At 39.3% G+C, this 15657-nt stretch overlaps 1 protein-coding gene across 1 annotated transcript in view; it reads left to right on the forward strand.

The window, feature by feature from the left end:
- Window positions 1-14745: 14745 nt before the first annotated feature.
- LOC311061178 (protein NLRC5-like) overlaps window positions 14746-15657 on the forward strand; it is a gene marked incomplete at its 3' end in the record, with an annotated part of 6630 nt that continues 5718 nt past the window's right edge. The window contains exons 1-2 of the mRNA XM_084079737.1: window positions 14746-15062; window positions 15234-15657. The exon at window positions 15234-15657 is cut by the window's right edge and continues 1197 nt beyond it. Coding sequence (XP_083935863.1) covers window positions 15401-15657 — 257 coding nt within the window. The 5' untranslated portion in view covers window positions 14746-15062; window positions 15234-15400. The remainder of the gene's footprint in view (window positions 15063-15233) is intronic.

The following is a 15657-nucleotide window of genomic DNA, read 5'->3' on the forward strand; positions in this document are numbered from 1 at the left end:
ATGGTTCCCAGACTTTTCAGGTCCTGACCCCCCCAAAATAATCATATTTGAACTGCCCCCCCCCCCCCCCCCCACCCTGACAAGCACTGGAATTGTAGGCATTACACTAGTTTGACTCAGTTCCAATAAATATCTGCTATGCGTTGAGAGCTTGCAGATCGGCTAGTTTCACAATGTTTGCCTCTTATGTAATATTTTCCATTGTAGTATTAAAAAATGTCTTAAAAGGCATTACATTGTAACTTGAGAAATTTGCAGATAACCTGTATACACTTATGAGTTGGTTTGTTTACTGTTGGGTGAGAAAACAAATGTTGCACATTAAGCTAAAAAATCTTCTTGGGACCCCCCAAAATCCACTGTGTCCACTGTGCTTGGAGTTCATGTACAATAAGTGGTAAAAGGAGAGAGGGGGGCTTGCCTTGGGGTGCATATAGTACATAGAAATGTACAAACACACGTGACAACAGGCAATGCAATTTTGACACGTTTGTATTGTATGCATATGTACAACTCTATAAGCTCTGTCTAACTTAACAATCAGCTGTGTGTGCATAATGTATGCGTGTGAGTGCATGTGTGCATGCACAAGGGTGAATGAGAGATAGGGAGAGGGAGATGTGTTTGCAAATCCGAGTGTGTGTTTCTGTAAGGAGGAAATGACAGCACTAGACGCATGACTCATTGAACACGATGTCACAACGACTCAACTGCAGTAGTGGAAAAAAGTACTAAAAGTCTTTACTTAAGTAAAAGTTTACTGCAATATAGAAATACTCTGTTACAAGTAAAAGTCCAGAATTTTAAATTTACTTGATTAAAAGTACAAAAGCATTGGCATCAAAAGTGCTTAAAGTACCAAAAGTAAAAGTACTAAAATGTTTGAAAATAGCAGATCTACAAGCTCACAACGTGTCGCATCGCGACGCGTTGTGAGCTTGTAGATTGGCTATTTTTAAATAGCCTGCATATCAAATAGGGCTAAAGTGGTTAATGTTTCATATCATAATTTATATCTGAAAAGTAACTAGTAACTAAATCTTTCAAATAATTGTAGTGGAGTAAAAGTGCAATATTTACCTCTGAGATGTAGTGGAGTAGAAGTAAAACTATTGGAAACTGGAAATACTCAAGTAAAGTGCAAATACCTCAAAATTGTACTTAAGTACAGTACTTAAGTAAATGTACTTAGTTCATTTCCACCACTGCTCAACTGAACTGACATGAGCACTACTTCAATGTATAGCATCACATTTTCAGCTCAGAAACGTAACCTTGGTCAATTATCTTGCTGATTAGTCACCTTTTTTTCAGGTATAACTTCTAAGGATCGTGCAATCGTGGAATGAGCAACACTGCTAAACATGTGGGTAGCGCCCCCCAAAATATTGCCCCTCAATATGCTTCGGTTGGCATTTGCTCCACTGATGATAGTTCTGTCAAACAAGTCTATAAAGCTATATGAAATCTATGAAAAAGATCTTATATCTGCAGCACAATCTTATGCAATATGTATGGGGGTCCCCGCTTCATCTCTCTCAGCTAAGACCCCTGCTCTAGTCCTAGATCACAATATAGAAAAAAACTAAATTTTAACCAAAATATATCACTTCCATCACCTTTACTGGGTACATTTCAGAGCCGTGATAAGGGAAAGCATGGCTGCAGAGTGAGATAAGACATTCTCTGCAACCATAATATCAAGTTTCTTGGCTTCTAACCAAGAAAAAAACACAAAGTCAACAGAATCACTATGGTGAACACTCCCTTCACTGCAGTCTTTGATTTGTATACTTTTTTTCCTACGCAACAGTCCACCAAACAAACATGACTTATTTAATTGCTTATTATTCAGAAACACTCTGAACCACTGAATATGTGGAATGAGCAACACAGCTAAACGTGTGGGTAGCACCCCCGAAAATAAAAAATCGGCCCCCAATATTATTCTGATGGTATTCACTCATAGCTTTGAACGACTGGCACCTGCGTATGGGTCCTGTTACTTTGACAGAGATCTGTCTGTGGTTCTGTTGTGTGCAAATATTGCCTGTAAATCTCTGGAAGAAAGAACTTCGTGGCCCGTCTTTGACTTCACCAGTCTCACAGAACTTGGCCCTAAGTTTGGAAATGGTACCAGGGCTGACACCAAATAATGCCACTCTGCGTAACGGAACATCAGCTTTCACTTGTCCTATTGGCCCTATGCACAGCAGCCATATTGGAAAGAAATGTGGCCTCTTCTTACTTCCTTCACAGGTGTTACCAATGATACTAATGAAGGCTCTGTTCCATTCTGGTCAGGGTGCTGATATCGTGCATGTTGGCTCACTAGAAACACTCCATTTTGGTTCCCAAATGGCCCCTTATGGTGGGTGTGTAACTCTGAGAGTGTACTAATGGAACCAAATGGACCCTACGGGTCCATTTGGTTCCATTTGTACACTCTCAGAGTTATGGGGGTCCTTGAAAATAAGACAACCACTATGCCACACTAAATGGAACATTTAACCTTAATTAGTGTCATTGGTAACACCTGTGAAGGAAGTAAGGAAGGGGCCCAATTCATTCCCAATATGGTTGCTGTGCATAGAGCCTATTGGCCTTATCCTGAAGGGACAAACGTGGCATCTTTCCATGGGGGCTGTACACTCTGAACTACTGAAAATGTAGAATCAAATTAATTATGTTGTACTACTGTTGAGGGGGCTTTCCATGTTGCTGCTTGGAGCATACACAAACTGATTGATTGATTGATTGATTGATTGATTGATTGATTGATTGATTGATTGATTGATTGATTGATTGATTGATTGAATCACTTTATTTAGAAAGACACGGAAACAGTACAGGGAAGTACAATTCACAATCATACTGTAGGCCCTCTAAACTGGATCGCTCATAAAAGCACAATGGCTTATTTAAAATGAGATCCCCACGCACTCAAATCATGACGACATTTAATAAAACAGACAAATATACACTACTATGCAGGACGTCATACAATCAGCTTACAGGTTACTGGTATGAAAAAACAAGATATATATACAATAAACAGTTCGGGGGGGGGGGCTTAGGTTAAGACTCAAGTTGCAGGACCCATGCTCAGGTGCCAGTCACACACCTGCCACCTGCGTGACTGGCACCTGAGCACGGGAGCTGGCAGGTCACTCAAAACGAGAGCGAATACCAACAGAAGCATAATTGGCACATTTTTGGGGGGCACTATACCCACACTTTTAGCTGCGTTGCTCATTCCACGATTGCACGATCCTTACAAGTTATACCTTTTTGTAAAGGTGACTAAGCAACGATGACGATCATACAAAATACAATACCTGCATTTTGCAGTTTACAGAGACGGTTTTCCATAACTGCAAATAGTTTGTGGTTTAAGCCTACAAATTTGAACTCTAGCATCCCATATTCTGGGGGAAACATTTGCCAAAATAGCAGATCTACAAGCTCACAACGCGTCGCACTGCACGGCGCCGCATTGTGAGCTTGTACATCTGCTATTTTCGGTGAAGAGATTTAGTGTAGAGGGAAAAAGAGCAGACCAAGTGCAGAGCCAAGGGTCAAGTTGACCAAGTATTGAGGGTTTAAGAGGTTAAATGTTTTATACTACACATTAACATGAATCCATATTTATAGAAAAGAAAAATGTGTAAACAAGCAAACACAAAACATGAATTTACACAACACTGATAGTGCTGTCAAACAAGTCTATAAAGCTATATGGAATCTGTGTAAAAGATCTTAAATCTGCAACACTTCTTCTAAGAGGTCCTTGCTCTAGTCCAAGATTTCTATCACAATATATAGAACTTTAACTAAAATGTTAAAAAGGTTGTTTTGACCAAAATATATCACTTCCATCACCTTTAACTGGGTACATTTCAGAGCTGTGATAAGGGAAGGCATGGCTGCAGAGTGAGATAAGACATTCTCTGCAACGATAATATCAAGTTTCTTGGCTTCTAGCCAAGCAAAAAGCACAAAGTCAACAGAATCACTGTGGTGAACACTCACTTCACGTCTTTGATATGTATTCCTTTTTTCTATGCAGCAACAGTCCAACATGACATTATTCATTATGCAGAAACACACTCTGAACTACTGAAAATGTAGACTCAAATGAATTATGTTGTACTACTGTTGAACTGTTTTTTATTTATTTAATTAATTCTTATCACTCTACTCTTATCTGCACCTGACCTGTGTTTCTTTCCTGCCTGCCTGCCTGCCTGCCTGCCTGCCTGCCTGCCTGCCTGCCTTCAACTCTGAGTGTTCATTTACTACGCTCTCAGAGTTACCCTGTGTCTGTCTGTCTGTCTGTCTGTCTGTCTGTCTGTCTGTCTGTCTGTCTGTCTGTCATGAGAATGATATTGTTCTGGTGATTACAATGCACGTCCACCAAGGGGCGCTGTTTTACTTTGTAAGCCCATTGATCCTAGCAGAAAGTGGTGACCTACTGTAGAAGAATGTTGCTTTGACCTGTGGAGCTGTTAGATCTGCTATTTTTGGCAAAGAGAGTTGGTGTGGACAGAAAAAAAGTGGTTCAAGTAAAAAGCCAACTCAGGATCAGTTGACTAAGTCTATTTAAGTGGTTAAAATTAGGGGTGTCACGATTCACTTACCTCACGATTCGATTCAAAATCGATTCCTAGGGTGCCGATTCGATTAAAATTGCGATTCTGCGATTAATTGATATTCGATTCGATTCTGCGATTTATTGCGATTTTCTAGGGTGCCGATTCGATTAAAATTGCGATTCTGCGATTTATTGCGATTTTCTAGGGTGCCGATTCGATTAAAATTGCGATTCTGCGATTAATTGATATTCGATTCTGCGATTTATTGCGATTTTATAAAAAAAAAAAAAAAAAAAATTAAAAAAAAATTTTTAAAAAAATTTAAAAAAAATTTAAAAAATCGATTTTAATATTTTGAATCGATTTTTAAAATCGTGGCATTAAGAATCGCGATTTATTCATGAATCGATTTTTTTTGACAGCCCTAGTTAAAATACTTTACGGTGAAAATAGCAGATCTACAAGCTCACAACGCGTCGCATCGCACCACGTTGTGAGCCTAGGTATAGCCTAGGTATAAAATAGGGCTAAAGTGGTTAATGCATGTTTTATAATGTAATCATTTTATCTGCAAAGTAACTAGTAACGTGTTCAAATAATTGTAGTGGAGTAAAAGTACAATATTTGCCTCTGAGATGTAGTGGAGTAGAAGTAAAAAATATAGACAATTGGAAATACTCCAGTAAAGTAAAAGTACCTCAAAATTGTACTTAAGTACAGTACTTGAGTAAATGTACTTAGTTACTTTACACCACTGAGTCCAATGTATACCTGGAGCAATCTGACCATGAATTAAACGGAATGCTTTGATTGATTGATTGATTGATTGATTGATTGATTGAATACTTTATTTAGAAGTTTGCAGTGAAAAAGCACATGGAAGTACAGTTTACAATACAAGGTCAACTAAAATGGATCGCCCAGCAAAGCCGCAATGGCTTGTTTCAAATGGGATCCTCACGTACTCAATTCATGGGGAGCATGCCACGCCAAATACAGCAGTGGTTCCCAAAGTGAGGTCCAGGGATCCCTAAAGGAGAGAATATACAATTAGACAGACAGACAGACAGACAGACAGACAGACAGACAGACAGACATGTAATCACAATATAGATACAAGGAGAGAGGAGTGCTAGGGGGTGAGGTGAGGTGAGGTGAGGTGTGTGTGTGTGTGTGTGTGTGTGTGTGTGTGTGTGTGTGTGTGTGTGTGTGTGTGTGTGTGTGTGTGTGTGTGTGTGTGTGTGTGTGTGTGTGTGTGTGTGTGTGTGTGTGTGTGTGTGTGTGTGTGCGTGCGTGTGTGTGGGGGGGGGGGGGGGGGATTAGAGATAGGGAGAGCACTTACGTGTTTGCACAATCTCAGTGTATGTTTTTATAAGGAGGAAATGACAGAGCAGTGAAGGCACGAATCATTGAACACAAATTAAACAACGCCGCATTAAAACAAAATAGCCGATCTACAAGCTCACAACGCGTCATCTGCTATTTTCAGCAGATGTTTCCACTAGAATAAGGGTTCAAGTGGTTAATGTAAAAAAAAGTAACTCTGTAACTTTAGTAACTCTGAGGGCGGCCCTAGGGGTCCCGGAACCCCTGTTGAAGACCCACTGCTCTACAGCAATGATTACTCTCACAATATGGATCTTTAACTAAACTAATGGATCTTTAACTAAACTAATAGTGATATTTTTGGTTTTAACCAAAAATATCACTTCCATCACCTTTACTGAGTACATCTCAGAGCTGTGATAAGGGAAAGCATGGCTGCAGAGTGAGATAAGACATTCTCTACAACAGGGGTGATGCAACTTTGATGATGGAGAGGGCCACTATATTTCCAGACTCGCTCCAGAGGGCCACATTTCATATACTCGGGCCATTCTATGTCACACAAAAGCAGCAAAAATAGCAGATCTACAAGATCAAAACACGTCGCAGTTTTAAGCTTGTAGATCTGCTGTTTCTTTTGCCCTTTTTTAATTGGAATCCTGAAAAATATATATATTTTTGTATTCCAAATGCATTTAGTTTATGCATTTAGTTATACTTTTGTTAACTTTATGAACTTAAATACAATACATTGGCAGAAGTAGAACAGTAGACAATAGAATTTTAATACTATAGTCATTAAGCTACTAATATAGACTGAAGTAATTAAAGCGGGTCATGTTTGGAATTGTAACAGCTGAAATCAATAATATATCAGTATTCCGATATTAACCTGCGGGCCGCATTAAGTGAAGGTGGGGGCCGCCAGTTGCCCATGTATGCTCTACAACGATCATATCATGCGTCTTGGCTTCTAGCCAAACAGAATGTACCAAAAGTCAACAGAATCAAGATGCTGAACCCTCACTTCACTGCAGCCTTTGATTTGTATTCCTGTTTTTATGTGTGTGTATTTTTTAGGTACTTTTCTTCACTTAAACATATCCACTTTTGCAATACTTTATACTTCTACCCAAGTAGGCTATATCTCAGAGGCAAATGTTTTTAATCCACTACAGTTATTTGACATCTTTAGTTACAAGTTGCTTTACAGATTTTGATTATTATTACAGAACAGCCAATTCATCCTTCATTTTTGCTATTCAAATAGCCAATCCACAAGCTTCTATACGCATAGCAAAAATATTTTGTATACAGGACTTTAACTCGTAACAGAGTATATCTACATTGTGGTGTCGCTACTTTTACTTATACCCATTAAAACCGAGAAAGCATCTGTGTCATTTTAGATTTTTGCGTTGGCTATTCAAATGTACAAGCGCACAGCTTGTACATCTGCTATTTTTGAACATTTTTTTAAAATCTTGAAAGAACTACTTGGCATTTGTAGAATCGGCTTCTGAGTACTTCTTCCACCCCTGAGTAGAAATATGTTGCTCAGAGAGTATAGTGTTAATGGTTAACACAGACTTATCGTCCCCCAGCACTACACAAAGTCACTGGGGAAACTCCTTTGTGCCTCAACCAGGCCTGACCCCTATATCATTACTGTCAGGTGTCTGTCTGTCTTGTCTGTCTGTCTGTCTGTCTGTCTGTCTGTCTGTCTGTCTGTCTGTCTGTCTGTCTGTCTGTCTGTCTGTCTGTTTGTTTGCCTGTCTGTTTGCCTGTCTGGTATCAATAGGGGGTCTTAATAGACCCCCTATTGATACCAATTGATATCACTGGGACCCAGGTCTACACTGCAAAATCCTCAGGGTTAATTTAACTATAAGAGAGTACAAATAGAAATGTACCCTCTAGTCACTGACCCGTAAGGGTCCATTTGGTTCCATTTGCACACTCTCAGAGTTACAGACCCCCAAAGGATCCATCTGGACCCCTGGTGATCCCCGGACCCTAAATTAAGAACCGTCAGAAAGTTGCTCCAGAGTGCATTACAGTAACTAGACCATACCCGGTGAAGGGCGCAGGCGAAAGTAGTTGCAAAGTTGGGGTTAATGCACATCCTGTCGCGCGGTTTCTCCCCCGCGCGCGTCCCGTCGTGGCGCCCCCCCTGGGCTATTTGAAAATAGACGATCTACAAGCTCACAACGGCCGCATCGCAATGCGTTGTGAGCTTGTAGATCTGCTATTTTCAAATATTTTAGTACTTTTACTTTTGGTACTTGAAGTACATTTTGATGCCAATACTTTTGTACTTTTTACTGAAGTAATTTTTTAATTCTGGAGTCTGGACTTTTACTTGTTACAGAGTATTTCTATATTGCAGTATTGGTACTTTTACTTAAGTTTAAGAATTTTAGTACTTTTTCCACCACTGAATATACATTGGCACATTTGGCAGAATACTTGAGCACGGTGAACGACTCAAAACTAAGGAAAGCTGCTAGGTACAGACTCAGTGAACAGCCTTTGCATTTGCAACAGAGCAACGACAAAAAACTCCCATAGCCTACCTACTAAGAATCTTTGAATCAGTTGTTGACGAGGCAACCAGCTCTGGCCAATCAGAGGCAGGCAGGGCGTTTCCAAGGGCGGGTCTTTGCGGAGCTTGTATGCATTATGGTCCTGGTCCTGGATACACGCCTCTTGCGACCGGTGTTGGCTGGCTCAGATTGTCGCGCATGTCTGCGCGTACCTTATTTGCCACTCAGCGTCATGATCCGGTCTAGAGCCCGCCTACTGTATCCGGTCATTTGCAATTCATATCAAAGGAAGCACCGTTTCCGTATCCGCTCTGGACCCAGACCGGATCTCTAAGGTACAAAGTGAATTGAACCCAGTCTACTTCCTATGGAAGTTCACGTCTTTTTTGTTTCGATTTTGTCCAGCCACATGTATTCGCTGAATTTACACCTGGCTGACAAGCTGATACGGGCATTAGAATGGTAGGAAAACATTTGTCTTATTTCATTATTTGTTTTTAAATTTTAAGGTTTTAAAACCAAGTTATCCTCAACCACTTAGATCTATATTCATAGCCTACTAAATGTAGTGGAGCAGTAGCTGTAGAATACAACTCTCGTAGACGTATTTATGATTCTGACGTTTTCAATCTACGAGAGTTGTAGGGTTCACCCCCCATGGACACAGGGACTTACAGCACATGTACAAATTGAAATTAAAGGTGCTTAATCTCACGCTCCAAATGTTAACTCTCGCTACGGGGTAGTAGTTTAATGTAATAATCCATATCTTTCAATAAATAAGTGTTTTAATACCGTCTGTGGCCGAACGTCATTTCCCCCCCTCGTTTACTTCCTGTTTACATTGAGTGTAATTCCGGGTTTCACCAGATGGGCGCGTCACTACCGCCCATTGGGAACTTCCGACAGAATCGGCCACAGACGGCATTAAACACTTCTTTATTGAAAGATATGGATTTTTACATTAAACTACTACCCCGTAGCCAGAGTTAACATTTGGAGCGTGGGGGTAAGCACCTTTATTTTCAATTTGTACATGTTTGGAGTGTCTACGGGGTATAGTGCTGAAAGTCCCTGTGTCCATGGGGGGTGAACCCTACAACTCACGTAGATTGAAAACGTCAGAATCATAAATATGTCTACGATAGTTGTATTCTGGTCCTGAGTATATTTATAGTATATTTAAGACTTAAGAGTAAATATTGTAAGCATGCTCCCCCAGTTGCATACTTTTTTTAAAGAAGTGTTATAGTATATTTAAGAGTACATATTGTAAGCTTGTTTTGTCCTCCTCTCCTCTAAAATCATTTGAAAGTAGCAGATCTACACTAGTTGCCATCATTAAACACAACACAAGAGGTGAAATGAATTAAAGTAACTGTTATTTTATTTGTAGTTGGTATAGGCACAGCTATTCTTTTCCGACCCTTCTTCTCCTTCTTCTCCTGGAGAACATAGTCATTATAGCGGCTAGGTTTTCCTGCGTTTCTCTGTCGAGACATGTTTACACCACACTGGTGTATAATTACACTGTCTGAACTTAAAATGTATACACCATTTGATGTTCAGAGCTCATACAGTGTTTCAGATGAAAGTTTGTATGTTATACCTTCATTCATAATGTTGGAATGAATGACAGAAAAACTGACTGGACTGGGATATTATTACCAAAATAAATGTTTTAAACTGTTTTAAAGTGTTATTTGTCTAATCCCTTTAGTGTTTAACTCTGGTATAAAGAGTAAAACATTTAACAACACCCCACTTTTTGCTGTGTACAAATAATATAGTGTATTCAAAGCACAGCATACAATCAATAAAGGCATTACCATTATAACTATAACTTTTCTTATATATCTGACTTTTATACTTCATGTGATTATTCACAAAACCCCTAGGAGAGGTCTTACTCTGCTATGGGGATGGATGGATGATGGTGCTGATGATGATGGCTGATAGCCTTAGGAATGTGATTGATGTTGTTGATGGCTCTGTGTCTCTGTGTTTCTCTGCATCTGCATTCTATATACAGTTTTAACTTTAAAGGGACATTAAGCATGTATACAAGTCTTACATCCATCAGTGTTTGAGGTGATGAAAAGGAAATAGGCTGAAGCTAAACATTTATGATAGCCTATCCTTCCTTAAATGTATAGCTCTCATTATTAACATTAAAAAGATATGCCAATAATAGAAATACCAGATCCTTTAGATTGATTGAAGTTTGCACAGGAAAAGGTACCAGTACAGTACATGAGTTTACTGTTACAAGGTCAACTAAAATGATATAACCAACAGGAAGGCAGAGAGAGAGAGAGGCCTATAGGTTATTACACGGCCTGGGTGCGTGTTTACGTGCGTGTGTTAAAGTCATGACCGCGTTGCCTCTATACAACCTTTCAAATGATATAAAAAAAAGAAAAAAGAATAATAAACACGACGACTTGTTTAATTTATATATGGAACGGATATATTGAAGACTGACGTTCATTTTTCTTTCTTTTTTTCCAACTCAATGTTAGGCTGGTCTAGTCACCACCAGTGCGTCTCTGTGTGTGTGTGTGTGTGTGTGTGTGCGTGTGCGTGTGCGTGTGTGTGTGTGTGTGTAAGTGCGTGCGTGCGTGCATGTGTGTGTGTGTGTGTGTGTGTGTGTGTGTGAGTGCTGGAAAGGAGCAGTTTATCGTCCGTTTAGATCCCATATCCTGGGGAGAAGGGCTTGTTGCGAATCTCGCGATTGACAGGTTGGTTGACAGGCAAGAAAACACTTTCATGAAGGTTTCATCATTTATTAACAGGCGATTCGGTGGTGTGTGTGTGTGTATATTGGGGCGTGGGGGGGACTACCTCATATCTTAGATACTTGCTTATTTCATCTAGTTTCAAACAAACATTTCATGTAGTAGAATAAGAATAAAAGCCACTTGTGGTCCATATATGGAAAATATTGTCTCTCAGCCAATCACAGCGCAACTGTACCTCCAGGCTATGGGGTGCATACTCTTTAGCCATCCAGTCCAATCCCATAACCTCGTTCCCCAGTGTTGCCATGTCGGCTTATTATAAGCGACTTTGGGCTTGTTTTTCTGTAAAGTTGCTTGTAAATATTGGTTAGTTGCGGGTTGCAGTTTTTGGAGCTTGTTTCTAAAGTGTATGTATGGTAGTTGCTTAAACCAGTGATTCTCAAACATTTTCATGTCTAAGACCCCGAAATTAATATGTATTTGTCTTGAAGACCCCCATGGCCCCATCTGAAAATATTTTATGCCAGGGACCCCCCATACAACATTTGTGTCATTAAAATGTTTTAAAAAATATATATTCCAATTTTTTCACATTGTCTTCAAGATGTTTTTGAAAATAGAAGATCTACAAGCTCACAAGTAGATCGGTTATTTTCAAGCCAGGTTTAAAGTTCTCACGTAGCCGCTTCTTTTGGGCTTGTTTTCATAGACCTGGTTGCTTATTCCTCTCGCAAAACCTGGCAACGCTGCACACAGTGCAGATGTTGTCGTTTATAAAAATGCACAGACAGACAAGGAGGCGGGTAAATAACCCAAGCATGCCCACTTGACCCAGTCAAACCCAATGTGCGGTCTCTCTCTCTCTCTCTCTCTCTCTCTCTCTCTCTCTCTCTCTCTCTCTCTCTCTCTCTCTCTCTCTCTCTCTCTCGCGCGGTCCGGGTCGAATTTGGGTCGAGTTGTCGGGTCCAAGCGGGTCGACAGCCGGTCGACCGGTCCGGGTCGAGCTCTCTTGGGTCGACATGTCTGGTGACCTTCTAGAGCTAGTGTAGCAGCCTACTAGACTAGTTGTGAGATGAACCATATTATTAGCCTAAGTAGGCCTAGAGTTTCAGTCGTGACTTTGTTGCAGTAACATTATTATTGAATTCGTTCTCATGTTAATGTGTTGTTTATCCTTAATAGTTCTGCTGTGTTGCTGTGGTCAGAATACAACATAGATAGTAGATACATGTTCTGTTAATGAACTTGATAAAACTTGTGGAGGGTGTCTGCTGATGAGCAGTGGTGTAATGGTGACCCCCCCCCCCCATCCTTAACGGTATTTTAACGTTGCGTGCGCGCGCACGTCGCGAGCATGCGCGTGCGCGCATACATTAAGGTCTAATAACCTTGATGATTAATATTAGGTTTACGTTAGGTTTTAATATTTAGGTTTATAAAATAGACTACTTTTTACGGGTGTATAAATAGTAGTAGGAAAGGACTAGTTTTTACTTTAGCTTAGTTTTAGTCTTTGTAAATCTTCTCAATGAATGCCTTGAATTATAGGAGCTGAAAAGGTGTAGGAAACACACTACACACCCTACAGAAATATAGAAACACACCAGATGTAATGTGGGAAAACAAAAACGATGTTTTAAATTTTAGTCTTAATTACATTTGGAGGCATTCTCGTTGCGGGATACCACCAAAATACCTTGTATTGTGAATTTGTACTTCCATGTACTGTTGTTCTCATGTCTTACTAAATAAAATACATCAATCAATCAATCAATCAATCAATCAATCAATCAATCAATCAATCAACCACAGCAGAAGTGAAGCCATAATGCTGTGTTTTTTTTATACTGTGTATGAGGACGCTCACCGCCATCGGTAAACCTGTTTACACAGTAGCCATTTTGTGTGGCCTACTTGGGCTGGCTGGTCTAGGGGGGTGGCACGCGCATGCCCTGTACCGTGGGTGCGCGTGAAAAATGTACCGGCCAGACGCCGTCCAACTCTGTGTAGATACTGTAGCCAACACTTCACAGATGTTTATGGTCACATCACATCCTCAGGGCGTTGTTTATAAATGTTGTTATTTACACAAGCAAGAGGCTTTTCATTAAGGAGTGAAACACTAACATTTTAACTGAAATGATTATCATCCAGGACTATAGTTTTAATCTATAGGTCTACTGCAGATTTATTTTGTGATGGGCAAACGTGATGCGATCGGAGGTATATCTTCCTCCTGTCATATTTAACATTAATTTAAATAAATAAGTTCATGAATTAGATTGATCTCTATTGTTTATGATGAAAGCTGACTAATAGTCAGAAAAGCATTCCTCAGTGATGGAATAAGTACTCGGATATTTTACTTAAGTAAAAGTATCAATACTGTAATAGAAATACTCTGTTACAAGTAAATGTCCGGAACTCAAAATGTACTTGAGTAAAAGTTCAAAAGTATTGGTGGGGCATTCATTTAAATATAAACTTTGTAAATGCTCTTCTTCATGTTTCATGGTAGTGTAGTTCCTAATACTATTCTGTGTTTATCTGATAACAGGATTGATGAAGAGACTTCATGTTGCAGAATATTTCTGTTTGTATTGACTCGTACAGGTATGTGCATTCTCTCTGTTCATTGTTTACATTTATATCACTTGTGTTTAGCATGCTTAAACACATTATTGTACTGTGACTAAGTATTTCATTTATCTCAACTTGTTACTAATAACTTCTGTTATTAATAATATGTTTTATAGTCATATATCATTGCTGTTGGGGGTGAACTTTGTACGTCTGAAACAGTACTTGTACTACATGGGAAAAAAGTACATGTGTTCCAATTAATCCAATGTAGTTATTATTCTGTCACAAGCTCTTGTTAATACTGTTTAGTGGTTAAATATTTATTAAAAAACCCACACACATTTAACCACTTTCAACCTGACCTCGCAATTTTGGCCATGTTGTGGGCATACAGGCGAAAATATTCGAAAATAGCAGATCTACAAGTTCACAACATGTTGCAATGCATTGCACTCTGAGCTTGTAGATCTGCTATTATGCCTATTTGTGCACGACACTGCTATACAATATATTAGAATTAAGTATAAAATAGTGCATTAATTTATGAAAAAAGAGAAAACGCAAAAATAAGGTTTAAACTGTGTGTGTGTGTGTGTGTGTGTGTGTGTGTGTGTGTGTGTGTGTGTGTGTGTGTGTGTGTGTGTGTGTGTGTGTGTGGAGACTGTATCACTGATCATTTCTGTTATTTTGTATTGATTTGTACAGAGACACAACCTCCATACAGTTCCCATTAAAAGAGCAACCAGCAGATGTTTGTGGTCTGGATCTAAACTTCAATCAGCACAACCATAGAACACAACACAGATCACACTAAGAGACAGATATAAGACTTTAAAATCTGCTAAGGTAACATTATTAAAACACATGCCAGTTTACATTATCATTTTAAAAACCTATGCACTCAGGTTAGTATAGGTTACAGTACATGTTTGAGAACATGGCGTCTACAAGTCAGTCAGCTGTGGAATACATACAGAACGCCAGAATCAACCTGGTGAATGGAGGATTACAGAATCTTTCCCTTATTGTGGAGAATCTGTACCAGAGAGAAGTGTTCACTGAGGAGGAGGTCAGTGACATACAGACAGAGGATACTGACTTTAATAAGAGAAGAACAATACTGGACAGGGTCACAGACAAAGGAGAGGCGGCCTGCTATGAATTACTGAAGATCATTGACATAACTAGACAGAGGACCTTGAGACCAGAGCTACATCAATGGATCAGCTGCTTTTCTTTCAAAGATGATGAGGAAATCAACTATTTAACAGGTAATGTTTATAAAGGAGAAACAGTTTTGAACGCTGATATTGCGATTACTCTTTGCATTGTGAATACAGTGTTAAAACTTGAACTCATAAATCTGTACAACAATACTGTCTATAGGTATTTCAGTCAGTTTAAGGATGATTTATTATCTCCTTCTATTATTGTCATTTTAGGTCCAACACCATGCCACAGATACCAGGAAAAGTTAAAGAAAAAAGCATGTAAACTATCAGAAGATGTGTGGAAACAAACCAACACATTCCTACCAAAGTACAAGTGTTCAAATCTGTCTTACACTCCACTGGTATTAGACACTTATGAAAATACACCATCTGAAAGAATGACATTAAAGAGCAAAAAATGCAAGAAAACCCGGCGTAAAAAAATGAAGACCTATATTCCTGTGGATGAACAGGAAATATCTGTAGACAATTTACTCAAAACACGTGAGAACAAAATTCTCCTGGTTGGTAAGCCTGGAGTTGGAAAGACAACAGCTGTACGTCAAATGCTGAAAATCTGGGGAGGAAGAGACAACAAGGACCTAGATTACATGTTCTATTTTGATATGAGAAAAATCACAAATCCCTTGAGTTT

This window comes from Gymnoscopelus microlampas (assembly GCF_963454915.1).
Source record: "Gymnoscopelus microlampas genome assembly, chromosome: 15".
Classification (NCBI taxonomy): domain Eukaryota; kingdom Metazoa; phylum Chordata; class Actinopteri; order Myctophiformes; family Myctophidae; genus Gymnoscopelus; species Gymnoscopelus microlampas.